Consider the following 26524-nt stretch of genomic DNA (forward strand, 5'->3'; position numbering starts at 1 on the left):
TTTTTTTGATAATTTGTACATACGTTTTATTTAATTTTAGAATTTTTAAAAACACATCTACGGGTTGGGTGTTACAATAAGGATGTCTCTTCTTTTCACTACTTACGGTTATAAATAGATTTCGTATTTATCAACTAGGTATCTTACAATTTTAATACCGTGGAAATTATCATCGGCCTTCATTATCATCTTAATAGAAATTACACGCTAAACTCATTGTCAGATAAATTAATATGTACAATCGGTTGTAATCGATAATTTATACATTATACATTTCGGGGGATTTACGCGCAGTTACAGAAGCTCCATTTCTTAATCGTTTCGTTTCTCGTATACAATTGCACGCTTTAGAAAAACGTAAAAAAAGGCTTTTTCTATAGTTCCAAACAAAAAGGAAAGATGATACACATTTTAAATATATTACATATCTACAAAGTTAATTCCCAGCTAATTATACTACCAAGCCCTCGCTTGTAGTGGTAAGTACGTCCCGCACTGTTGCTGGTAATTACTTTGTTGACGATAAGCCATCGCTAATCCACCGTTAGCCATACACTGGGTTTGTTGTTGCGGTGGACAAACCGGAGACTGTTGTTGTCTTGAAATTTCTGATGAAGAAACCGTCGTGGTGTTTTGATTGTTTGAACCGCCGGAGCAGGGTTTTCCGTCCTTGACTAAAACCGGCACGGCCACCCTACGCGGTGAACTGGACGACTGAAAGCAATAGAAAGAAAAAAAAAGATAAAACAAAGCCAAATTGTTTTGTATTACAAGCATGGGGGATGAAAAGTGGAGGTGAAGAGACAGACGTGAGCTTTAAAAATATCGACAAATTTCTCTCTCGGCTGCATTATTTTCCAGGGGCTAGAGGAACAAGGGAGGATGACCACTTGAGCACACGCTCACTCGAGAGGGTACGCTACGTCACCGGCTGCCATGGTTACGTTTTTCCCGTTAACGTTTTATCTGAGGGTTAGTTATGATGATGATTTTGTTACAACTAAATTTATATTAACATTTTTCTCCCTAATTTTATTAATAATTTCGATAAATAAGAATGACTAACTGACTAAAGTGTGGAGTTGCCGTTTAGTTCTTGCTAAATTGATCCTGTCGTGCTGCCCCCGTAATTGAATCAGCGATTATTAAAATCACTTCAGACGACTGCTTCCGACGGATGCCATACTCGAAACCACTACTAAAACAGTCAGCATCACGCCACAAATTATCACTAATTTCCTAAGTAGTTTCTTTAAAAAAGTACTTTTTTTGATTCAAAATTAAATTGATTCTTAAGAAATTTATTCTACCAAAACAAATATTATTTAATAATTTTATTGCGAAACAATGTCTTCGCTTTAAACTCCGGTAATTGCGTCATAGAAAGCACGTTTGTCCAAACACAACACGCTTTCTCGTCGGATGGAGTTCTGTAAACACAAATCTAAGTAAATACGGAGGCCATGTTCTGGCATCTTATTACCGCGGTCAAAGACAAGTTTTTTAGGCAATCACCTGAGTTATAGATGTATTAAATGCGATTTGGGAGTTATTTTAAGTTCTAAACGAGCGTCGACAGCCGTTATTGTCCGTAAAGGAAACCCTGGGGCGCGTGTTTGTGGGATTATAAGGATTTTGCGGAGTGATTGTTGAATGGGAAAGGTGAGGTAGGTTGCAAACGTACGTACCTGGTTGTGTTGGTTCTGTTCGGCCATCGCCTTCTCCTTCGCCTGCCTTTTGCACTTGTACCTGTGGTTCTGGAACCATATTTTCACCTGCAACAACAGAGATCTGGATAAATATTTGCCTTTTGGCGCACCTTCTTTATGGATGACGACATTTCGAGGAATTTTATTTTATACATCATCTGCTGTACAAATATCACAAAAACATTGTAATGGTTGAAAGACAATTTTTTCAAATTAGTAAAATGATTGTTTTTGCGCCATAATTATTTATTAAATCTGATAAACTGTTGACTATTGCTATTTCTCTTTATCTTGAAACTTTCAAGTCATGTCGTATAAAGGAATACGAAAAGACCATCAGATTAGGAAACTCTGCCAGGGAATGATACCATAAAATAGTTTTCGATATAATAAAAATACTTGCCACTACCGCCAGAGTAGTGGCAACATTAACTAACAAAATAACTCTTAACAAAATTCGCTTGCTGACGTACAGGGTGTCCAAATTTCGATGGGTTTGCAGGGTATCTCAGTTATTATGAAAGGTAGAAAGTTGCGGCTTTCGCGAACCTGAGCTACTTTTTTGTGAAACTTACAATGGCGCAAACCAAATTTTCATAGCCCTTTTCGTTTTTGATATACAGGGAGAGTTTCAAAATTTACGATTTTCAGACACCCCTGTATGTCGGCTATCCGGAAACGTAAAAATGGATTCTAATAGATTTTTTCACGTAGAATCCAATGGTGCACGTAGAATTTTTCTAGTCATCAAGGTTTTTGAGTTATAAAGAGTTAGGTATTTTAGAAGTTGAGTATTCAGTATTTGAGTTGTGTTTATAACTCAAAAACCGTGATGACTAGAAAAATTCTACGTGCACCATTGGATTCCACGTGAAAAAATCTATTAGAACCCGTTTTTACTTTTTTACTAAGTTTCCGGATAGCCGAGATACAGGAGGTGTCTGAAAATCGTAAATTTCAAACACTCCCTGTATATCAAAAACGAAGAGGACTATGAAAATTTGGTTTGCGCCATTGTAAGTTTCACAAAAAAGTAGCTCAGGTTCGCGAAAGCGGCAACTTTCTATCTTTCATAATAACTGAGATACCCTGCAAACCCATCGAAATTTGGACACCTGTACAACAAGGACTCCGATCTGGAAAATCACACACTGATGCACATACAACACGCAGAAAAAACAAAATCTAAAGCCACGTTTAAACAAGAGCAACAACTAAAATTTCAGTATCTGGGTATGAATGTAACAGGTGGCAAAAGCAAATAAAATAGCGGGGTGCCTCAACCAACTGATTTGGAAACACAAACATATTAATCGAACCATATAAACAAGAACATATATTACAACGATAAGGGCCTTTATGACTTATATATCGGACACAAAACCAGATACATCAAAAATAAGAACACTTCTTGAGACAACTGCGATGAAAATTCTTAGAAAGATTCCGGGGAAAACCTTATTGTACAGAAAGCGAAGTGAAGATATAAGAAAGAAATGCAAAGTTAGCGAATGGGTACGAAATAGAAAACAGGAATTGAACCAACAAACTTGTGTGAGTAGCCCCAAACAAATCACCTGACGACAGCAGAAGTATTACATAATAGTAATTCATAGAATTACCTTTTTAAGTCGTCCCCTCAAATAACTGCTTATCCAATTTAATTTTTGATTAATAATAATTACATCATCATAAAGATTTTCTCCACTATTAGTTAAGGTTAGGTAATAAATAAAATTGCAACATTTAAAAACAATTAAACTGACAATCCGGTGGCAACAGGGACCTTGAATATCACGCAAGCGAGGTTATTTAACATCCATCTGAACGCTCTTCCTTTCAACTAATCAAAAAAGTTCGCGGTGACCACTGTTTACTTTGCTCTCTGTCTATAAGTACTTTCTCTACGTAATGGTGAAACACGCTACCGGGGTTATAAGCCAACAACTTCTATGTTCGTTATCCAAAAAAAATACCTTGTTTGCCGCAAATAAAGCTCTGATGGACTTCTTCAGTTAGCTCACGTCTGTTTGTTCAAACGTTTGTTCTGTTAAAGCTGCCGGTAAAGTATCTTGAATTACTAAGAATTTTCCATTAAAAAAATTAAAAAAATGTAAGGGTAAAAATAAGGTATGTTTCAATATTAGTCTGATAAACGTGCAATAATCTTGGATTGGGAACTAAAGCGACGCACGTCACTGGATTAAAGGGGCATTAAACAGGGATTAGCATAATTGGGCGTCGTTTACGAACACAATAGGTTCGACCGGCGTCCCGCTGCGTTGGACAGCAATAAGGTGAGGGTGCCCGGCCAATATTAATCCACTGGAATAATATTTGGTTGCAACCAGTTATTGCAGTTTATTAATTTTCCCTTCCGACCACTGAACCCACACGTGTCGCGCGTATTATTTAAAAAGTAATCGTTTACGAATGACTAGCTTTATACGTGCAACTATCAAAACAATAACGCCTCATTCAACAAAAAAAACTCTATTAAGATAATATTTTTCTTAATAAAAATTTTAAGCTATTTATCTTGAAAATCTTTACGCACTCACGTGCGTGCTGAGACTCGGAATAAAGAGGCCCGAGGAGCCGTAAACCGACCAGTTTTCGAGAGGCAATTAAAATAATAATGCCGTGCACCCTCTATACCGTTCGTAAGGGCAAAAAAGAGTAGTGGTATTGAAAGGTCGTTAGGGTGTAGGTGGAAAATCTGCGACGCTCCGATGAACGCATTCACTACGACTCGGGCACAAGTGTTCGCAGGCGGCCGCGTTTCTCCGAATCAAACCGCGTAATTGGGAAAGAATTTACTCTTTGGGACCCGGCCTTTATTTACTTTTAGGTATAGGACCTACGATACCCCATCGGAAAGTGCGTGAGCTGGACCCTTCCAGGATTCACGCTCCCTTGGATATTATCAATACAACTAGATTATTATTTTTAAGAGTTTCATCGATAAATTTCAGAAAAAAAGTAACATTTTTTGAGAAGTATCAAACAAAAATCGTTTAACATAATGATAATCCTCTGCCACTGTTTCTTTTCGTCTGACTTTGCAATTTGGTAAGTTCTAATTGCAAATTCTTTCCAAACTGCTGTGGCAAATACCTTTATGCATTTGTGAAAAGCAACAATTTCTTTCCAGAGACATTATCAGATTTTACTAGAGGTTTCGATTTTGTTACAGTACTAACAAACATTTATTTATTCATTAACATCCATTTTAATAAAAGAAGTACAAAGGAAAAACAGTATTTTATTATATCTAACAAATAACGATGATAATATTTTGCGCTAGACAGACAAGGACGTCACAATATTATGTTAACGCGACTGATCAAAAGCTTTTGATATGATTGGCCTAAGCATCGTTTCAGCATTATATGAATCTGCAATTCATAATGTTTAAATGAAAATAAAATAAACAAAATCTTGAATAACTTGAATGTAATAATAAAATATTTTCCTACTCGTCATTCCGGCTGGTTATTAATTCAGATGTATAATTTTTCAAACAATTGATACATTTTGGGTTAATATTACAATTCCATCACCTCGCCCACAAGCGACCTCGGTAAAGCAAGATTAAATTAAGTGTTATATGCTTGGTTTACTTTCGATCTCGGCGAAATTCAGATAGACGATTTCTCATTCAAGTGTTATACGTGTGATTTACTTTCAAAGATGTCAAATGAACGATAATGTATAATATTGCCGAGGTCGCTTGCGGGTGAGGCGCTAGATATATACTAATTTTATCAATATAAAGTTTGTTTAATCTGTTCTAGCGCCTCGCCTCCAAGCGACCTTTGCGAAGATTTCTCATTCAGGTGTTGCACTTCAAGTTGGTATAATTTAATCGTTTACTTCAGAAACCCGTCAATTCACATTTTTATCGAAAATGAGATATGAATAGATGCTGAATGGCCTACTATAAACACACCGTTTAAAGCGGAAACCCATCAACTATCAAAATTTCTAATAATTTATATTTTATTTTGAAATTTGTGTTTAGTGCAGATAACCGTCAAGCAAAATCGCATGGCGACTTTCCTATTTACTAGATAATTTACATTTATTTTATATTTATATTCTATTTTTGAAAATTAATCGTTAAATCGAAACGTAACCTTAAAATTATAAAATTTAAAAGAACATTGTTGCCAACATGAACCGCGGTGAATCGCCAAAATAACTGTGAAATTTATATAGTTCATTTTTTTTCTATAATACCTGCCATATTGTTGTAAAGTTGGCAAAATTAACAGGGAGTTTTGTTTTATCATGTTTTGAAATAAATATATGTCACACTGACGTTTTAGCTTTCGTTATTCAAAAAAAGTGCTTAAAAAATGTTGTGGGGTGTTTATTTGCCATTTATTTACCATAAAAAGGTGTTTTGTTCTATTTAATTCTAATTAATTTTACTTCGTTAAACGTATTTATCTAAAAATTTATTAGTATTTTAAACTTAACTATTTAAAATTTGTTTTTTATTTAAATCAATTGTCATTGCCAAATTGTTATAAAAAAACGGTTTGTACCACCCTAGATACCATGTTCTATGACCACGCTTTATAATATTTTCCACTAAATAATAAGTAAGGTTGTGTATATTCTAAACGAAGTTGTCACTGATTGTCACTTTAAAGACGAAGCCACTAATCTCTCGTCACTTGGCTAATATCTACGTTTTGAAATTAAAACTCGTGAGCAATATATTAAGATAACATAATTAAGTGCTATAATTAAAATTTGAATATTGTTTAAAAATCAGAATTACTGGAAGAATCTGAGTCTTCCGCTAGTTGGATGATGACAGGAGGTAAATCAGTTATTAATGAATTTCCCATTAATGTTGTCCAATCTTTTTTAATTAGTTCTTCACAGTGGCGTACACTATTTGCCCACATCTCCGGAGTGTAATGACCAAGAGCTTTTTGCCAAGTCTCCTTGACACGACAGATCTTTTTCTCCGAGCTGGACTGAACATGTTTATTGTAATAAGTTTTTAAGAACGCCCAACATAGTTCAATGGGATTATATTGGCAATTGTATGGAGGAAGGCGAAGAACAGTATGGCCATGGTCTCTTATTAATTTGTCAATTTCAAAGGATTTTTCAATTTGAGGCTTGTAATAACGGATTATTTCCCATAACGATTTTTTATTTAAGGTTGGTTCAATCTGTATATTATGTTCAGTTAACCATTTTTTTATATCATTTTTTTTTGTGCAGAAACTTGGAGCTTTCTCGATTTGTTTTGAGTGATATGGAGCATTATCCATTACTACCGCACACTTCGCACCCAAATTATTTAATGCTGAAAGTAATTGATTTTTCACGCATTCCATAAAAATAATTGATGTCATATTTTTATGATAATCTCTGTGCTCCGTGTTGTCAATTTGGCAAAAACCCTGACGAAGTGCCTGCGTGCAAGATTGTAAATCTTTTTCCTTCGCCTTCTGCTCTTTGCGGAATACCGAATCTTTCATTTTCATTTACCCATTGATAAACTTGGGTGCCATTTTCGTAAATCCAAGTTTCGTCAAGAAAAACAAAAGTATACTCTCCGGATTCTAGGTATTGCAAGTATGTCTTTAAAAATGTAATTCTTTTTGAAACTATATGTGGTTGTTCAATTAACACTTTTCTATTGCTAATCTTTTTATATCTATATCCCATAGATTTTATAATTTTATGTAATTTTGATCTACCATTAGTAAAATCACATTCATTTCTTGCAAAATTAAGTAAATCATTAAGATTAAAATACTGTTTCTTTTCATGCAATTTTTGTATTTGTCTTCCTAACTCTTCTTTAATAAAATATAAATTATTATCCGTTTTGTAGTTCATTTTACAACGCCCTTGTGTTTCTGGCTTTTTTACAGTTTGATATTTTTTGTAGGTTTGAATAATTTTAAAAACCGTCGTGCTGTGAACCTAATAGAATTATGTTGAATATAAATTTAATTTTAAAACTCAAGTGCAATACACATACATCAAAAATACGTGAAGCTTTATCACATATATATTTTAAATTCGTATTTGGTGTCTCCGTCTGTACTTCTTCACAATACCTAATTATAGAGTTTTTTTCGCGTTTAGACAGTTGACATCCCGTTCCACCCTTTCTTAACATTTTTATGGTAGATTTAGCAGCAAAAAAATTATATGAAAATTGTTTTTTAATCAATCTTAACAAATTTGATAGACAGTGGTGGCACACAATTAAAGTAAAAGTCACGACATGCGCTTTTACTTTCAATACCAACTTGACGACACTTTGACAATTGATTTAAATAAAAAACAGATTATAGTTAGTGAAAATGTTACTAAAAATCAGAAAAACAACATAAATTTTATAAGGGTCTTAGATAATACCAACAGAAACCCTAAAAAATTTACATTGACAAGTATTATAGAAAAAAAACGAACTATAGTAATTTTTTGTTGAACCAACCGATCGTCACTTGCTGTCACGAGAATTTTCTGAATGGATTATACAGTTTCACTTAGTGTGTTATGATTATTTCGTTTTAAAAAAAGCACAGTAGAAGTTCTAATGATGAAGCTGAAGTAAAAAGTAAACGAGGTGTTGTAAATGAAGATAAATATAAACGTAATGTCATAACGAAAGCAAGACTAAAAGGTGAAGAGTACACAAACTACAAAGGTAACCGTGTTGCTGGTAAATCTATTCCTAATGAACTTGTGTGCAACTGCCCTCGAAAAAGTAGTTTGTCTATTGATAACGACACGAAAAGTGCGATCTGAAACTAATTTTACATCTTTAGAAACTAAAAACCAACAAGATTTACATTTGCAAACATTGATAGAAGCTAGGGAAATTAAGCATAGAAAGAAGGAAAACTCATATAATGGTGATTGTAGTGCTGGCCGTTCAGGGCAAAACAAAAATCATTGTATTGTGCGATTTCTAATGAATCTTTGTGATAGGGGAACTATTAAGACTGCTCAACACTTCTTCCCACTCAGGGACACTCATTTTTACCCTGTGATCGTGATTTTGGGTGTATTAAACGTCTTATGCGAAGAGTAGATAGAGTTTACACATCAAGTCAGTACACTGAGATAATTCTTAAATCAAGTAAAAGACGGCGCTTTGCTGTTCACCAAGTAACAAGCGAGATGATCTATAGTTTTAATACTTGGTGGCCTCAGTTTTATAAGGGGATTGTAAACTCAGATGAAACTTCTGGAAGAGGAATTCAAAAGGAAGACAAGATTCCTTTTAAAGTGTCCACATACAAAAAATTTTATTATAACAAAACTCACCAAGGAAAAGTGGTTGCTAAGCAGTTTACGACGGTTTCACCTTCTCAACGATCACACTGAAAAAATATAGTACTGTTCTGGAGCTCCTTACAGTGCTGTCCGTCTATAAAGCTTCCCATCAATATAAAGAAAATCAACGACCTGAAGAAGTTGGCCAAGTACACTACAGAGTATGAAGATTTTTACAACGACATCCTCCAGTGGACTACAACAGAAGCTGAGTGTAACGGAGACAGGGCGTATGAGGATGAATAAATTGAACACACAAATAACGGTAACATAAAGACGGTAGTTCTTGATGTTCTACTGTTGATAGTGATTTTAAGTTTAATAGATTTAACCACAAAAATTGTGATTCTCTCTTTAGTTTTTTGTTCTTTGTTTGAAATCAAACTGATTGTTTAATTTTTATCTTTGATATTTAATAAATTTAACTATAAAGTATAAGGTGTTCCTATTTAACGCCCCACTACCGTTTTCAAAACAGTATAATTTTACTAAAAATATATATTTTTTTAAGAAAAGTTATTTTATTGCAAAAACCCGTCAAGTACAAAATTTTTTATAAATTTCTTATGAATAGAGTATAATTTTAAAAATTAAATACAATCATTGTTTGTTTTTAGGAAATATTGAGAAACACTGTTAATTTTTTCGAGGCAAAAACCTACAGTAGTATTAAAAGTAGAATGTTTTTTTGTATTCCGGATTTTTTTTCCGAAAGTGTAGTTAACGTGAGTTTGCAATGAAAAGGTGTTCAATTGCTGAGCAATTTCATAGTAATATGTGTAGCACTGTATAATATACATAATACAGGGTGCCCATTATGTATGGAATTTAGCATATATCTTGCTAAGTATCAACTTTATAAAAAAACATTTTATACAAAAGTTGTTTAATATTTTATTTGCCATAATAAGACTGCATTCAATTGTTTTTAATTCAGAAAACAAATGAGTAACGACTAATACTTAAATTTTTTTAAATGGCAATGTATTCTTTCGTTAGGCTCATTTGATAGAGATTTCTTTTCTCTTTATGATGGCGTAAAATTTTTGTACTAAAATTTTACGTCATCGTAAAGAGAAAAGAAATCTCTATCAAATGAGCCTAACGAAAGAATACATTCATACGTTAGAAAATTTTTGAAAAAAATGTTAAAATTAATTAATTTTTACATGTTTTCAAAAATTTTCTGATACAAGGGTACTAAAATTTTACGTCATCGTAAAGAGAAAAGTAATCTTTATCAAATGAGCCTAACGAAAGCTTACATTGCCATTTAAAAAACTTCAAGTGTTATTCGTTGCTCATTTGTTTTCTGAAATAAAAACAATTGAATGCTGTCTTATTATGGCAAATAAAATATTAAACAACTTTTGTATAAAATGTTTTTTTATAAAGTTGATACCTATCAAGATATATACTATATCAATACCTCATTTCAATACCTCTAGGTTTACACAAAATTTTACCAAAGTGGAATTTTTGAAATTTCAGTGTGTTTTTTGCAAAGTTAAAGAGTACTACTTAAAGAGTAGATAACATGTTTAGCTTTTAATCCCATTTTTGCCGTGGTTTAATCGAAATAGGTATAGGAGGACAATTGTCGAAAAGAATAACGTTGCCCAAAAAAATAAATGATGCACATGTAATTTACTAAAACGTATTGAAGAGATTTTTGTTGTTAAAATTTTTACATGTATCTTTTAGGAAATGAGTATAGAGGAGGGTCGATTGTTCAAATAACAACTTGACGAGTTCTGTGTTGACCCTCCTACTTAGGTTAGGGGTTGGTGTCCAGGAACTGTTGTGTTTTAATTTAGTTTCACTAGAATTGGTCGAGTTGGATTGGTTAACTTTCGATAGAAAATGGGAGCATTATTATGGTTCATTTGCTTAAAAAAATTGATTTAGCGTATTTTATTAACAAATTTTATACCAATTTCTTTTAAATCTATATTTAATGTGCTCTACTTTATCAAGATGTAGTAGTTTTGTGTATGAAGAGCGGTTGGTAAAACGTGCGCACGCCCGATCAAGCAAGAGGGCAGATTTTCAAGAGCCCATTGTGGGTCCCGCAAGTTCTGAAAACCAGCTGTCGCCGGCGTCACTAACGCCGGTTGGTCGATCGACGTCACAAAACGCTCTATCTAGCGTTGAGTGGACGCCGCTCTGCAAAAGCGCCCCTTTTCAAACGACCCTTCAAAAAAACGCGAGCGCACAAAAAAAATCGGGCGCTGCGCACCGGAGTAATTGGTTACTGTATTTTTTACACGATCCCCAACTGGTCCGGATTCGATATCGCTTGAAGATACCGAACAAAAACTCTCGGAGGAAACCGGGAGGTTGGGACGTTAAATATTTACGGCCGATTTAACGGATAAGTACTTTCCGTTTGTTTGTTTTAACAAACTGCTGTGTTGGGAAGGAAATCAGTGATTGTCGAGTTGAAGAAGGAGATAATAATATCGACCCCAATTGACACTAAATGTATCAGATGTTTTTAAGCAGTTAGTTCTGTTTTAGTTGATATGCAAAAGATATTAAAACTTAAATATTTTTTTAACAAAAATCTCTTTACTTTAGAAAAGATTCAAAATTAAGATTTAGATCCAAATTAGATTTGTAACCTGAAAAATAGTTAAATAAAGTGGTTAACTTTATACAGTTGGGGGATGATATAAAATTCGAATTAAACCCAAAGTTAAATATTGATCTTAGGTTTCCGAGTACACATAACTCTGTAGCGACTGAGCAATTAATTTTGGGTGGGCACTCCGTCTGCCTCTGAAGTCATGATTAAATTAGCGACCGTGAATTTATGGCCGCGGCGAACGAAAGCGGAGTTCGGTTTCATTAGGGAAGGAGTTTTTAATTGGAATTAAATTCGACATCGCATTTGATAGGCCGACAGAAGCGCGAACATTAAGAACAGCGCCCCACGACGAATAATTAAATATAGGTACCTACTACTAGTTCGTTGACGTTGAATATGTTTTAAAGAACTCACCTGCGTTGGCGTTAAATGAATTAAGGATGCCAAGTGTTCTCTTTCGGGGGCTGATAAATATTTTTGTTGTTTGAATCGCCTTTCTAGTTCATAAACCTGAAAATTTAAAAAAAGATAATTACAATCATAACTGGATGTATTCTTTACATTTTATCTACAATATTTATTCAAAAACTCACTTAAAAAAAAATTAATTATACTAAAATTCCCATTCGCACTGTATAACACATAATTAAATTTTAATTTCACTGTTAATATACGGGATTGGTAATCCGTCGGTAAAGTAGAAGAAAAATTTTTGGTCGAACGTAGACGAAATTTAGCTGCACTGGCGATCGTGGACTTCCGAGGGTCTTCGATAGGTCGGGGGCGCGCGGTTTTAGGCGTGGCCTTACCTGTGCTTGAGTGAAGAGGACCCGCCTCTTCCGGCGTTGTGCCAGGGGGAATTGCATGGGTTTTGAGTCCGGTACTGCGCAAGCGCCCAGGCCGGGCATTCCCGTGTTGAGACCGTGCCCCATGTTCGCCGCCGAGGCCGTGCTGCCCATCAGCCTGGAAACTACGAACAGAGAGAAAAAGAAACAAATTATTCGACAGGAATATTCCAGCTTGGAAAATTATAAATAGAATAGGTATTTTCTATTGCAACAACCACTAAAGTTTATAGTGTGTTTTCGTTGATAATAAACTTTCTATTTGGTATACAGGCTGTCCGGTATCTTCCGCATCAAAGCATTATACGGTTGTAGGCTACATTAATCTGAAGCGATTAATGTAGAACGACTAATGATACGAATGTAGAACGATTAATGTAGAATGTTAATGTAGAACGACTTTGAATCATCGAAAAAGTTTATTTCTCTTTCCATGACGAATCTATTGGTGAGTACACGTGGGAAACAGTTCCCGTGCGGTTATTATAAACATTTCGAAAAAATTTTATTGGCAAGATCGCTTCAGAATAATGTATCCTACAACCGTATAATGCTCTGATGCGGAAGATACCGGACACGCTGTATACAACTACAATTTAGTCTTCAAGAACTATGTAAAACAGACTTATCTAGAATGGAATTAAAAGAATAGAGATTATAGCACCAAAGGTGAGTAGGTATTTAAAGTCCAGAATGTTACTTTTGCCTAGCTTACACATTATCAGTTATCTGGGGCAGATAAATTATTGAAATTATCCAATAGAATGGACTATATCTTTCTCGGCAAATGTTATAATATGATATGATCAGTTAACAACTACAACCTTGTCACGAGTACATCAAGTGTTTTTATTACTACGTTAAGATATTTTGGTTCAATCTTTCGGCAGAGTAATTTCGAAAACATACATAGCAATATCATAATAAATGAACTTGAACGTATTACACTTAACTTTCTCGTATTGCTGTATGGCAGTGATAGTCTGCTAGCATTAGCCAAACACTGCACCAAAATTGTTTAACTTTTCAAGAAAGGAGAAGAAGTTCAATCATTTGTCAGTATTTTGAGTTCTGCTTAAATTTCCAAGGGCCGAATAACCTTATTGCTTCCGATGATGACATCACCGGCATAATTGTTTTTCATTAGTTATCTTAGTATTACACAGGCTTTCGTAGAATACAGTGTAGTCTGTAATAATAAATGAAAAGTACCGACGAGCTGTGCAGATAGTGACATTGCTGGATAATGGAGTAAGTGAACGAGATGTAGCAATGTAATTAAATATTAATCGTTCGACTATGCAAACAACAACAGCGAGAGAAGATCGCTGAATTTGCAGTTCATCTAAGTTCATAATAAGGCGACAGAAAAGCTGATCGATGTTGCCAGTGCCAGTGATCAATCACCTCAAACTTCGTTTGAGGTACACACGGATTTCGTTCCGACTGCAAGAGGCGCGTTAATAGCATGATGATATATAGCGGAGATCAACATATATAGCAACTAAATATTATCCGCAAACAGTCATATGCCAGCTATTACTACCATCACTGGATTTAAAGTGCGAAACTAATCAAATTTATCACATTTCACAACATGGTTTTTATCTAAAAATTTAAAAATAATGAATGAAAATGACATGTATTAATAAAAATTGTTGATAATACATTACTATGACATAGACCTCATATTATGTTGTGAAATTGAAAACCAGAAACCTCCGAATTTTTTAGAAGTATATTAAACAAGATAAGTGGTTCCAGATCATCAGTCAAAATCTTCTTCTGAAATTTAATAAAAGAAGACTTCCACACACACGATATCTATAGCTTTATCCGTTTCGGGTAAAAAACACGTTATTGAGTTACTATTGAGACTTCTTCACACTGTACAAGCAAATTTTCAACTTTTCGCAAATATTAGTTGTTTAGCTCAAAATAAGCTTTAGTATTTCTCCGAAAACCTTACGTTTTACAACTTCTTCATCGTGCTGCTGAGACCCGAAACAATTCGAAAGCGAGGCGAGCATACTGAGTTACAAAACCTTGTCTTGCTTTAAAGTTCTACCCAATTTGTCATCAAAAATCTGGATTCGGACGGAATAAGCAAGCTCATCAAATTCGGTTTTTTTGAACGTCTTTCGATAGACTTGATGTTCGAGACATTAAAACAAATAGCTATCTTAAAGGAAGTTAAGAAAGACTTTGTACAGTTAAATTTATGATACCGTGGACCGAGACTACTACCCTTACTAGGAGCCGTTGATTGCCGGTTGATATCCTTCTTCCTTCCTTAATGCTCATTTCTAACCGGTATGTAAATGAATTTTGGACATTATATCCTTGGTGCCGTCGATTAACATTTTAATAAAATCTTTTTGTTGTAAAGATTAAAAGATATATTTGCCGTTTTTATCTAAAAAGTATTTTTATTTTAAATAACATGTTCGAAATGATGTCCTTCTTGATTAATATACATTTCTAACCGGTGTCTAAATGAATTTTGAACATTATTTCCTAGGTGCGGCCGATTGATTTCTTCAAAGGCGGCAATGATATGTTGCTGCGTATCTTCTCGCGTTGTTCTTACTGTTTGGTAAGCAATTTCTTTCATCGTGCCCCACTCGAAGAAATCCATCCAAAAATCTCGGAAATGTTCTCCGTTCAGGTGTGACTCTATTCGGAATTTTTTCCGAATAATTCTGTGATGCTAAGCAAGCGTTGAGCCTTGCTACGCCGTAAATTAAAATCATGTCCGTTTTTTCGAACACTAAGTGGTTTGCAGAACTTCAATATCAACTCTAGGAAAATCACACGTAAATTCAACCAAAGAATTAAAAGCACGTCAACATTACACCGTCGCAGGCAGGAAAAGAAAATAATAACTCCTCGCAACATAATTTTTGTCTTATTTTCTTCGCGCAATTGTTACAATTTACAAAACAATCTTTTGGCATAACATTTTTAATAAACATTTTATTAAATTGATTACATTTATATAGATACCTTAATATTAAATTGAAAAACTATATTCATTATAAAAAAAGAATTTATTTCACATAGTCATCACCTGGTTAAGCAGGGTGGCTTAATACATATCGAATTTGGAATTTCTATCTTGAAATTTAGAGGTCAAAAGAGCCTATATCATAACCGATGGGACATCTGCTACTAGGAAGCAATACTTGATGCTATAAACGAATCAGAGGTGAGAATTAGGATAAACGGTGTCAACGTGTATAATCTTCGTTAAGCCGGGTTTTCATTAGTAGAATTAGTGGTAGAGTATATTGGGTAAGTATTATCTTGTGAACGCGTCTAATGAAAACGTAAGTGGTCGAGTAGAGCAATTGGTTGTAGTAGAGTAGAGTAGTATAGTACCGTGGTAAAGTTACTCTACCACTTGCAGTCCTCCTTAAAAGTACCTTACTTACTCTACCACTAATTCTACTAATGAAAATTCGGTATTACGCTGACGACACGATAGTGCTTGTCAAGAATATGAGTGACTTGCAGAAACTTATGAACCAACTGCAAGATTACAGCGCACGATTTGCTCTTCAAGTAGAAATCGGTGTTCTTTATGAATCAAAAAGCTGGACACTGAGCCCATTGCTAGGGAAAAAGAGATGCTTTCATTTTCATGTTCATGTTCCTGTATCGTCTTATCTTGATAACGGAACGGACAGAGAAGATAACCAACGTGGAAGTGCTAGAGCGTATGAAATTAGCACCTTACAATTATGTTGACATTATACTTTTTTACGTTATACTTTTTTATAGAATTATAATTTGTATGCCTTGAAAAAAAATTGATGATAATTTTTTTTAAAGAAATCTACCCCATCAAGATTTTCCTTTCCTTCCGACGTAAACATTAAATAATATCGAGCGCTCTATTTACATTTTCGCTGACGCACCGCCCCCGCTTTTATGCCGGCGATGGAAAGAGAAAGAAAAAGAGATATCGAACAACAATAAAATTCGATCCCCGCACAATGGGCCTTAATATCCTACGATAAATATACCTGAATGCCTCCTTTGTATCTCCCCTGTCTTAAGCTCAATTTTACTTGAATGGAGTGACAGCGACGGTTTAAATACCAACTCCGAAAAAGAGAGAACGAGAAATTGCAGCACAGTTAAAGCGCGTACATGACGCGTCATAAGTAAATCTACTTATATATTTTTTTTGGAATACATCTTCAAATAATATTCTTATTCTTTTTTTTTCTTAAAGCTTTGACAGCGCATCCACGCCTTAACGGCTGCCCTTACAACCCTCGAGAACACGCATAAATAACGTTACAAGGATATCGGTATGCAAACAGGAATCATGATTGATGCCGTGGTTGTAGAATGGCCTCGTGAGAGGAACGCAACTGGTATGTATTACATTATCGACATGTCATACACGTAGCTTTACGTTTATATCGTTGATCATTAAAAATAGATTTTGATTTTGTAATCACTTTCGTGGCCATACTGAAGCGACTCGTTCCTATCTGTAGCCGGAGACAGACTACTGTATTGTCATTGGATCTGAAGAGCTTTGTAAACACATCTAGTTTAGTGTATTTGCTAACTGTCAGATAGTTACACGGCCTCTCTCATTCGAAAGGGAAAGAGGTGGAGTTACTGCGGCAACTTTCTATTTGACGAGGGGGGAATCCGCATTTAAATTTTGCATTGTTTCCGGATAATTTATACTCCATTTTCAAATGTAAAATTTTATTGTTAAATGTATCGATTTTCTGAAAATTCGATTCAAGTCATATGAAATTGTTATAGATCTTATGACAAAACGATTGAGAAACAGATGCCGACGGATCACCGATGACAGTGTTTATTTAAGACCACCCCATTTTTCCGGGGTTCCTATTTACTGGAACGGACCGGGACACAGGGGCATTTACAAAATAAATATTTATTCAAGACGTACGTGTAGCATAGCGTCCGGACATGTATAGAATCGATACAATGGCCGCGCTTCGTGAATAGGGTAGGTGAGAGACTAGAAATATTCTCAACTTCGAAATTACATTCGATGACGTGCTAATGATGTTTGTTTAAGTGAATACTTTGATTTGAAACACTTAGGATTAATTGCAATTTTTTAGAATATAGTCTAGACGATGTTGTTAACACTTCTTCGTAGACAGCTTGTTACTAGATCTAACATGTTTTCCTAAAACCGGATTCTCTGCTATAAAACTGTAAGTCCAAACTTATACACGTCTTCATCATCAATACTAGAACGTTGTCATTGTAATCATTAAATTTCTTTAAATATGCTCAAAAGAGCAGCACAATGATGATTTTAGTCATTAATAAATATGAATCTAACCGGTCTACAGATTCCAGGATTTCCAAATTATGTACTTTATTAACTTTAAGAATTTAACATTAGCAATTTAACCCCACCCGATCTATTAATGATTGATAAACATTTCCATCATTGTGACATGAACGTGACCAGGGACGCTTAAGAGATTCTAGGGATGAGAAGTTGGAAGAGCTGGAACGAAGTGTTGAGGAGCATGAACGGTTTTGATCACCGAAGCATGAACACGCAAGTGGTCAAAAAATTAAAATATTCGAAATGGCAAGGACACAAGTCTACTTAAAACATATGGTAATAAAACGTGAACCTTGTACCGTCGCTGGATATTCATAAAAGTATTTTGGTCCCTATTTTGTCATTCAAACAAATCTGAAAAAATATCAAACAATCCATTTATAATTTCTGTTGTAAACAATTTCGATTCTTAAAAATATAGAACCAAAAACGATTTGTCATTGATATCGATCATTGATATCTATCAAAACGCACATGAAAATGCGTGCAATGAATGCAACATTTTTTAAATGTTTTCGTTGCTTATTTCTGACGAAGTACGTAAACTAAATGTATAAGAAACAAATAGAAATGCAAATCATCCGCTCTCACACATGATCTTGCCGAATAAATAAGCGGACATTGAATTATATCATGAATGACATTGAGATATTAGACATAATCCAGCGAGATATCAAAGAGGATGTTCATAGATGTCAGAGAAGATGTGACCGAAACAATGTTGAGATATGTTAGGGATCATTTTCGGCGTAACCTTTACGGTTTTACTAAACATTCTGACTATTGCAATTGTACAGGTTTATGAATACCATTTTATTCAATGAAAAACAAACTAAACGTGTTTATTGAAAGTTTAGTAATTATATTGCTATAACTAGGTTAAAAACGCCTCAAAGATTGCCATTTCAACAGAAAAGTGGACGCCAAACTCTTAAGTTATAACACTTTTCTAGCACGTACATTAAATTGAAAGTCATTGTCGATGACTAGATTCAAAGATGAATATAGCTCCACTGGTAGTGAAATACAGCCCATATACAGACACCCGTAAAGTAGCGGATATAGGCGAAAAAATCATTATAACCGGATATGGAAAAATCCTTGAACCGGGTCTAAAGATTTAATTATTTTTTCGCCATTTTTAAACGAGTTATGACCTCATCAATATTTTTTTCAAATAGCAATCCCCTATTACGGAATATGAAAGAGATTGCAGTTATTATTTGCAAAAATTACATTATTTTTCATAAACGGCGAAAGTTTTAGTTTTTCAAAACACACATTTTGTTTATATAAATAATTGTTTACCATAGTTACTCATGGCTACTCCTATTTTTATTATTTAAGCAAATTTTAAGTAATTAATCTTTAAAGTAATTTTTCTCGAAAATTTTCTTGTATAAGAAAATTGACTGCACTAAATTTAGAAAAAAAACCTCTTTCATATTCTGCAATAAAAATTGGGGATTGCTATTTGAAAAAAATATCAATGACGTCAAAACTCGTTTAAAACTGTCGGAAAAAATTTAATTTTACACCAAAAAATTGCAAAATAATTAAATCTTTAGACTCGTTTTATTGATTTTTCCATAAACCGTTTATAATGATTACTGATATTACTCGACAAATGAGAAATTTCAAGGAATTTATTCTCGAATTCGACATCTTGGAAATAAAGTCGGAGCCGAGTTTTACCTATGATTACAAAAGTGTTTAATATATCAGTATATCAGCTAGAATTTCCCATGTCTGGTTTGGTCTTGCATTGGTTCATGATACTCGTCTGTAAAGTGCTGCGCGTTAATTCAGTGTGGATTGATAGAAGTTCTCATTGTAGGCTAAGTAGGCTTCACCGAAAAGACTCGTAAAAAGAAAAGGTAATATCGATCTTTGTATTTCCTTTTAGCTTTCTTACGAGGAGACCCTTCAACTTTAGAAAGGCATTTCCATATGCTTCATCATCTTGTCGCCTGGATAAGTATTACCTGTTTGTTGTATCCAAGATATGTTTCCGAATTCTCCAGATAATCACCGTTGAAAAACGACTGTTTTACGTCTTTACCGAAGAGGAGTTTTTTAAGCTGACCTAGAAGCCAAGGTTTTTCAATAGTAAGTCTTGTCGTGTCAAGTAGTTTCTTGTGATTCTTGATTTGGCCGGTTTGGTTTCTATGCGTCCTTGTCGAAGAAGTCTTTGGCATGTAGATAGAGCCTCACATATTGTGCATTTTTAGTGACTTAAAGTATTCATCAAGTTTTTGACTATTGTTGTACGACGTTTAAGACGAAAAGTGGCGAAAATGTGTCAGATCGGAAATAATCTACACCATAAATTACCTTAAGTTAAGTAAATCCTAGAAACGTTACAAAATCATTATGCCAGGATTTTTAACGTTTGTAGGATTTAGTTCTATTTAAAATTATTATTATACAGGGTGTTTCAGGTTTTTGTAGCAGGACTTTAACAGTCGATAGATCTTTTAAAATTAACACAAAAACTTCATATAAACTAAAAAAAATAGGTCGACAAACGCTTTGTTTTGGAGATACAGAGTGTTCAAATTAAATTTTTATTTAATATTACACGTGTATTTCAACCGATTCTTTTCAAATTTGGTATACGGAGGTTTTTTTGGCATAAGAAAGACGATTATGAAGTTCTTTACGGATTAAAATAACAATAACTTTCCTGACAGTATACTTTTTGGCTTTTTGAATAAAAATTCTTATTCTCTGTACTTTTTAAGCAAAAAGAGTACTCTTATCAAAATGCGCTAAAGTTTATCGTTTTCAAGATAATCCGCTTTTTATTATTCGATACAGACCAATGTTTTTAGAGGATAGTTAAAATAATGTGTGCCATGGAAACAAAGTAGGTAAATTAACTAATGTTTTAGTTTATTAATGTTTTGAATCTAAATAATAAAAGAAGAAAATTAAAGAAATTGTTGAAAATGTGAAAAATGTTGCTTGCATAATTCTGACCGACGAATTACTGATCGAGTAATGGTATTTAAGAACGGCTTTATGTCATTACAAGCATTCCTAATCCTATTAAAAGTTCATCCCTTGTGGCAACAGGTGTCTCATACAATTTTCCTTTCAAATATATCTACACAAAAAAGTCTAAAGCATTAAGATCTGCAGATTGTGGGGCCATGCGACTGGTCCACCATCCATCTTGTAGGAAAATGGTTGTCAGGCTAATTTTTTACCACTCTACTATGATAAGCTACACAATCATCAAGTTGAAACCAGGCCTTTCTTCCTAAAGCTAAATCAATGTCATTCCACATATTGGCATGGTCAGCTACCAAAAATTACAAGAACGCCGCAGCGGTCAGTTGTGGTAGCAAAAAGTATGGCCCGAAAAGATGATTATTACAAACACCTGACACTACATTCATGTTGGAAGTTTCGTGGCCGAATTGCGTGGGGATACCAAAACATGTAAATTGTGAAAGTTTACAATCCCATGTCTTGTGAAACACGATTCATCGTTCCACATTACATTATTTAAAAAATCTCGATTGTTGGCCGATGCTTTAGGAATCCACCGACAAAACGTTACACGCCGTTCTTTATCGCCTGGTTGCAATCCTTACAAGGGTTGTAAATGATAAGCATGTCTATGATCATGTTTTAAAAGGCGATAAACACGCGCCTTAGAAATTCGTAAGGCATTCGAAACTCTTCTAACACTCGTAGTCGCAAAATTCTTCTTCTAAAGTTTCTTTGCAGTATAACATTGTCATTATTACGATCTACCCGTCATTATTTAGCCCTTGTTCAATTATTTGTCTATACACTTTCACAAACACAGAAGGATGTCTTCTATTTGGATATCTTCTCTTATACTCTAGGGCTAATTCTGCTGAATTTCCGTTTGCAAACCCATATACAAAATGAATATCCGCTAACGCTTCTTGGTTAGGAAAAATAAACGGCATTTTATAAAGTTTTCATGCAGCAAACAAAAAATTAAAAAATTTTGAAAAAAAACAATTTAACACGATTAGGAAAAAGACTAATGAATTTAGCACGTCTATAAACAAGAAAATTGAATTTACCCCTGATCAACAACTACTGGTGATTTGACACTTGATACAATAAACTAAAACATTAGTGAACTTACCTACTTTGTTTCAATGGCAAACATTATTATACCTATCTTTAACAATCCTCTAAAAAAATTGGTCTCAACTTTAGTGCATTTTGATAAGAGTACCGTTTTTGCTTAAAAAAGCACTGAGAATAAAAATTTTTATTCAAAAAGCCAAAAAGTATACTGTCAGAAAAGTTATTGTTATATTAATCCGTAAAGAATACATTACAAAGCGCCCTTTACCGGCTATAGTAAAACGGACTCCAGAATCGTCTTTCTCATGCCAAAAAACCTCCGTATACCAAATTTGAATAGAATCGGTTGAAATACACGCGTAATATTAAATGAAAATCAATTAAAAAATTTAACTTAAGCCCTGTATCTTCAATACAAAGCGTTTGTCGACCTATGTTTATATGAAGTTTTTGTGCTAATTTTAAAAGATCTATCGACTGTTAAAGTCCTGCTACAAAAACCTGAAACACCCTGCATAATTTATTTTTCTAATGTTGTGATATAATATGAAAAATACACAAATCTTGCGAATCTTGCCGTTAATTCTGAAAGATTATTTTTATACTTGGCAATTAACGTGTTAATAAAATAAAAGTGAATTAATATCGTTTACTTTAGATAGTCAAGAGAAGCAAAAAATCAAGGCAACGTTTGATAATTTCCCGAAAGAAGAGGAATGTAATGAAAATGAAGTTATATTTTTAACGAACTAAACGACAAAAGACATTTTCAAAACTGTTGCTTGCAAAAATTCGACATAAACTCTATAATATTTGAGATATTGTACTATAATAGTACGTAATAATATAGAGCACATTTCAACACTTATGATTATTACCATATCAGGAAATTATCATCATAAAGAATAAACTCTGTATATGTTTCTACAAGTATATTGCGCAATGTGCGGAAACTTCATGGTATAGAATCTAACAATAAAAGCTTTGGAAGGCATTGCCTATATTTATAACAAAATTGTTATGCAGATTGTATGCAAATTATTCACGAGCAATCAACTGTTATAGACTATAGGGAATTCTAAATATCGTTGCAGTGCAGCGTATGCAGTTATATTTAAACAGTGCCATAATTTATTTATGATGAAATATTAACAGCTATTTTTCAATGCAAGTTTTTTTCTTTATTAGTGGTTACACTAATTAATTAACACATTACATATAACTAATATTAGTTATAATTAAAAAAATAGAAACCATTAGAAATAAGTAATTTAAATCTTTCCTCGGAATTATTATTTAAACACCAAAGCTATTTGTAGATGAAATGTAGAGAATGGGGCGTATCATATTCCGTTTTCACACATTAAAGGGTCCGCCATAAGACACCCCCTTAGGGCTTTACGCACGCCCGTTGGATCACGTTACTATCTGAGAAGGCGAATACCGGGATACACCGCGCGTATCCTATTACAAAATAGGCCACTATTCCGCACGAGTCCGTATCTATTTTACCCCAACACATTAGATAGATATTAGAATAGTATAAAAGTAATTGTTACTTACTTGCGAATCGTGGGTCAGCTGCAGAACTTTGGTACCATCCTGGGGAATAATGTGGAGCTAAACCCAAATTTTCTGAAACAGGGCAGTATTGACCACCGCCAAATTGGCCCATGACAGGATAACCGCCGTTCATGGCGCCTCCGCAACTGCTTGTGGGAATTCCCGAAGTTCCTATAGCTCCCGGTGAATTAATACTGCTCCCCGAAGACGTTGATCTGTAATAATTGTTAAAGTTGCTGTAAGGAATTAAAAGTGAAACCTATTATATATCTATAACTTTAAAAAAATGTTTATTTATAAACATTCATATAACCTGTGTCCAAAACTTTACAATACAGATCATACTAATCCTAATAATTATTACGTCATTAACAATAATACTGACCATAACAAATTTCATTGTACAATTTTTCAATGGCAATTATTCATGGGAGGATGGCCTAATGATACAATTTAGGAGAGAAAGGCGTTTGCGACCGGAAAGAAAATTTACCTGACAACGGGATTAGCTAAAATATGAATCATAAGGGAACGGGCGAAACTCACAAAGGATTTCGCTTAATTATGATGGTTGGTTTGGACTGTTTTTATATTTCAACGCGATCTTACGAAAATTGGCTATGAATTATATTTGTTTTAAAATACCTGTAAGGCGACGGTGGATTAGTTGCCAATTCCAATTTCCTATAAGATTCCTCAATTGGACTAAGAATGTCCGTAACACTGAATGGCGTCGAGTGGTGGTGTAACTGTTGAAGATGGCTGAGTACTTGTCCTCCTTGGTTGTGTTTGGGGCTAAGGCTCATCGCCAGTTCGACGCCATTGAGCTCGGGTAGTAGGCCGTGTAAATCAGCCCGGTCCTGGACCACGGGACCTTCCCCGTAGCTGCCCCCCGCACTCATCGACTCCAGGTCCGCTCCCGAACCCAACAGCACCGCCGTCAACGTCAGCGTCCCATAAAGGCGTCCCGACGCACCAGGGACGCCTCTTCACTTCGTCCGCGGAACTCGACCGGAACCCGATACCCGGGACACCCGAATTCAATAAACAAACCGACTAACTATATAAATAAATCAGCGATCGAGGTATAGCACTCTTCAGGGCGCTCTTGATGTAAGACTCTTTAGGCACGAAGAGCGCTTAACTTGCCTAAGCGTACTCGTAGAGTGTCCTCAAAGTGTACATGGCACTTCTCCCTGAGCCCCACTGCATCCCGGGCACTCGACGATCACGGCAAGGCGTGGCGTCCCGCCTATCGACCAATCGAAACCCTAACTCTTCGCGCATAGGGCGTCCTTTCACTATTGCTGGCTTGCAGTTGTTCAATCTCAACCTTACTTCCTTCGGGCTGTAAAGACCAATATCCATTTGACGCAAGTAGGGATGATAAACCTTATAAACTTAGCATACCAAGGTTCAATTTCACTTCGACGGCCCTTTTCAATCGTTTGGCTACGCCTACTTGACGACGTATTGCACAAGTGCTCTCCAATGACTGGGAAGGCTGCTCACAAACGATATATTGTATATTTATATCGTTTTATTGGGTATATTGATTTTAAAGCTTCCTCTAATTTCAGCTCAAATTGTACAAATCTTGAACGATCTATAATTCATTGTTGTGAAATACTCAGTTAAGTACAAAAAAACATACATTGCATTTTTTATTGTACTTGTCGTTTATGTAAAACATATAATCCAGAGGATTATTTAAAAGCACCTCTTAAACGGAGAGTCTTAAACCACGGCGTCTGTCCTAAAATTTCCGACAAAAACGTAGAAAACACCAGCGGCATTAGATCCTAGCTTATGAAAAGCGTATCGCGAAGGAGGAATGAAGAGGACCTTAAAAGGGTTATATAAGCTGTCGGTCAGCAGCAATCAGGGTCGTGGAGATCCCTGAAAGAGCCGCCTGAAGGGCGGTTCTCGACTGGAGCACACTCCAGCGAGAAACTCCATCGTCCAGCAGTGCCGACTGAGCGAACCCGTCCCGCGCTTCCATTATCATAATCAAAGGGCCCTGTGCATTACATCGCGACGTGTCACCCGTGTAGGTGTCGCCGGCGCGACAATACACCGGCCTTTTTTACCGGCGTGGTTGGAGGACCGTGTCCGATGAATGGAAATAGTGCTCCAGTTAAATTATGGTACTTCTGCAGAGCTCTTGGGTCAATGGTGCGATGGGTCTTGATGTCAAGCGACATCTGTACACCTGTGGCCTGTCACTCAAACTGAAATTACAAGTTGTAGCGGTTTTACTTTATTTCTTTATTATATTTAAGCTAGATGTATCACGACTTGTTTCATATGGTTTGTTTATCGGAGTTAGGCGATTTAAAACGTTCTATGACTAAGTCGTTATCTGTGTCTATTAATATTGCTGCGTCAACTTTGTATGAACCACTGCATGCTTGTCTTCCTGTATATCCTTTTGAATCCTAATCCCCTTTATTGACCCATTTATATCATAAGCTCAGATATGCGCGGATTTGTCACGGAATGAAATAGATATTATTTACACAATTATTAGTTCTTAATGTATTATAGTAAACTAAAACTAGAATTAACACTAACACGATAATCTTCTTGAGAAACAAGTTCGAAGTGGATAAAATACACAACAACTTGGTGCTGAATAACAACTAAAACTAGAATTAATATTAACACTATCACAAACTAACACTAGACCTAGAATTAGAAACATTCGGGATTATCTGGATCTTAAGTCGGCTAATACCAAATGTTTCTAGTTCTAGTTCAAAAAAAATATACAACAACCCGACGCTGAATAACAATTAAAACTAGAGCTAACACTAACACTTGAGCTACAACTAGAACCTTGGGTATTCCTGAATATTCGGGTTTAGCCGTGCGTCTCTCAAGTCGACTAAACCCGAACGTTTCTAGTTTTGTCTTCCTAGTGACCAAAACATTCAGGAAAGGTAACTGTTTAGCAGCTTCCGTTTCCATAGTAATCTTGATCATGGGGTGTTGAATATCATAGATGTTCTAGGAACTTCAGAAGATGTTCTTTTCCATGCTGCCAGATCAAAAAGTT

The 26524-nt window shown here is 35.0% G+C and overlaps 1 protein-coding gene and 1 long non-coding RNA gene across 2 annotated transcripts; one reads left to right on the top strand and one right to left on the bottom strand.

Moving 5' to 3' along the window:
* LOC111420126 (scarecrow) lies at positions 1-24628 on the bottom strand. Its single transcript, XM_023053043.2, has 6 exons — positions 24112-24628; positions 23467-23681; positions 12432-12592; positions 12037-12132; positions 1689-1775; positions 1-714 (listed from the first exon to the last, which is right to left on the bottom strand). Exons 1-6 carry the CDS (start codon positions 24366-24368, stop codon positions 457-459), a joined length of 1074 nt encoding a protein of 357 aa, XP_022908811.1. The 5' UTR covers positions 24369-24628; the 3' UTR covers positions 1-456.
* On the top strand, positions 6184-9266 carry LOC139430515 (uncharacterized). Its single transcript, XR_011640933.1, has 2 exons — positions 6184-6893; positions 6957-9266. It is a non-coding gene; the product is annotated as an uncharacterized lncRNA (long non-coding RNA).
* Positions 24629-26524: the final 1896 nt, after the last annotated feature.

The sequence above is a fragment of the Onthophagus taurus genome, chromosome 7 (genome assembly GCF_036711975.1).
Source record: "Onthophagus taurus isolate NC chromosome 7, IU_Otau_3.0, whole genome shotgun sequence".
In the NCBI taxonomy this organism is placed as follows: Eukaryota; Metazoa; Arthropoda; class Insecta; order Coleoptera; family Scarabaeidae; genus Onthophagus; species Onthophagus taurus.

Coding starts and splice junctions, on each gene's coding strand:
- LOC111420126 (XM_023053043.2), bottom strand. CDS start 24,368: ATGAGTGCGGGGGGCAGCTACGGGGAAGGTCCCGTGGTCCAGGACCGG. Junction 23,682..24,111: donor AATCCACCGTCGCCTTACAG/GTATTTTAAAAC, acceptor CAATTATTACAG/ATCAACGTCTTCGGGGAGCA. Junction 1,776..12,036: donor TTCATTTAACGCCAACGCAG/GTGAGTTCTTTA, acceptor CTGTTGTTGCAG/GTGAAAATATGGTTCCAGAA.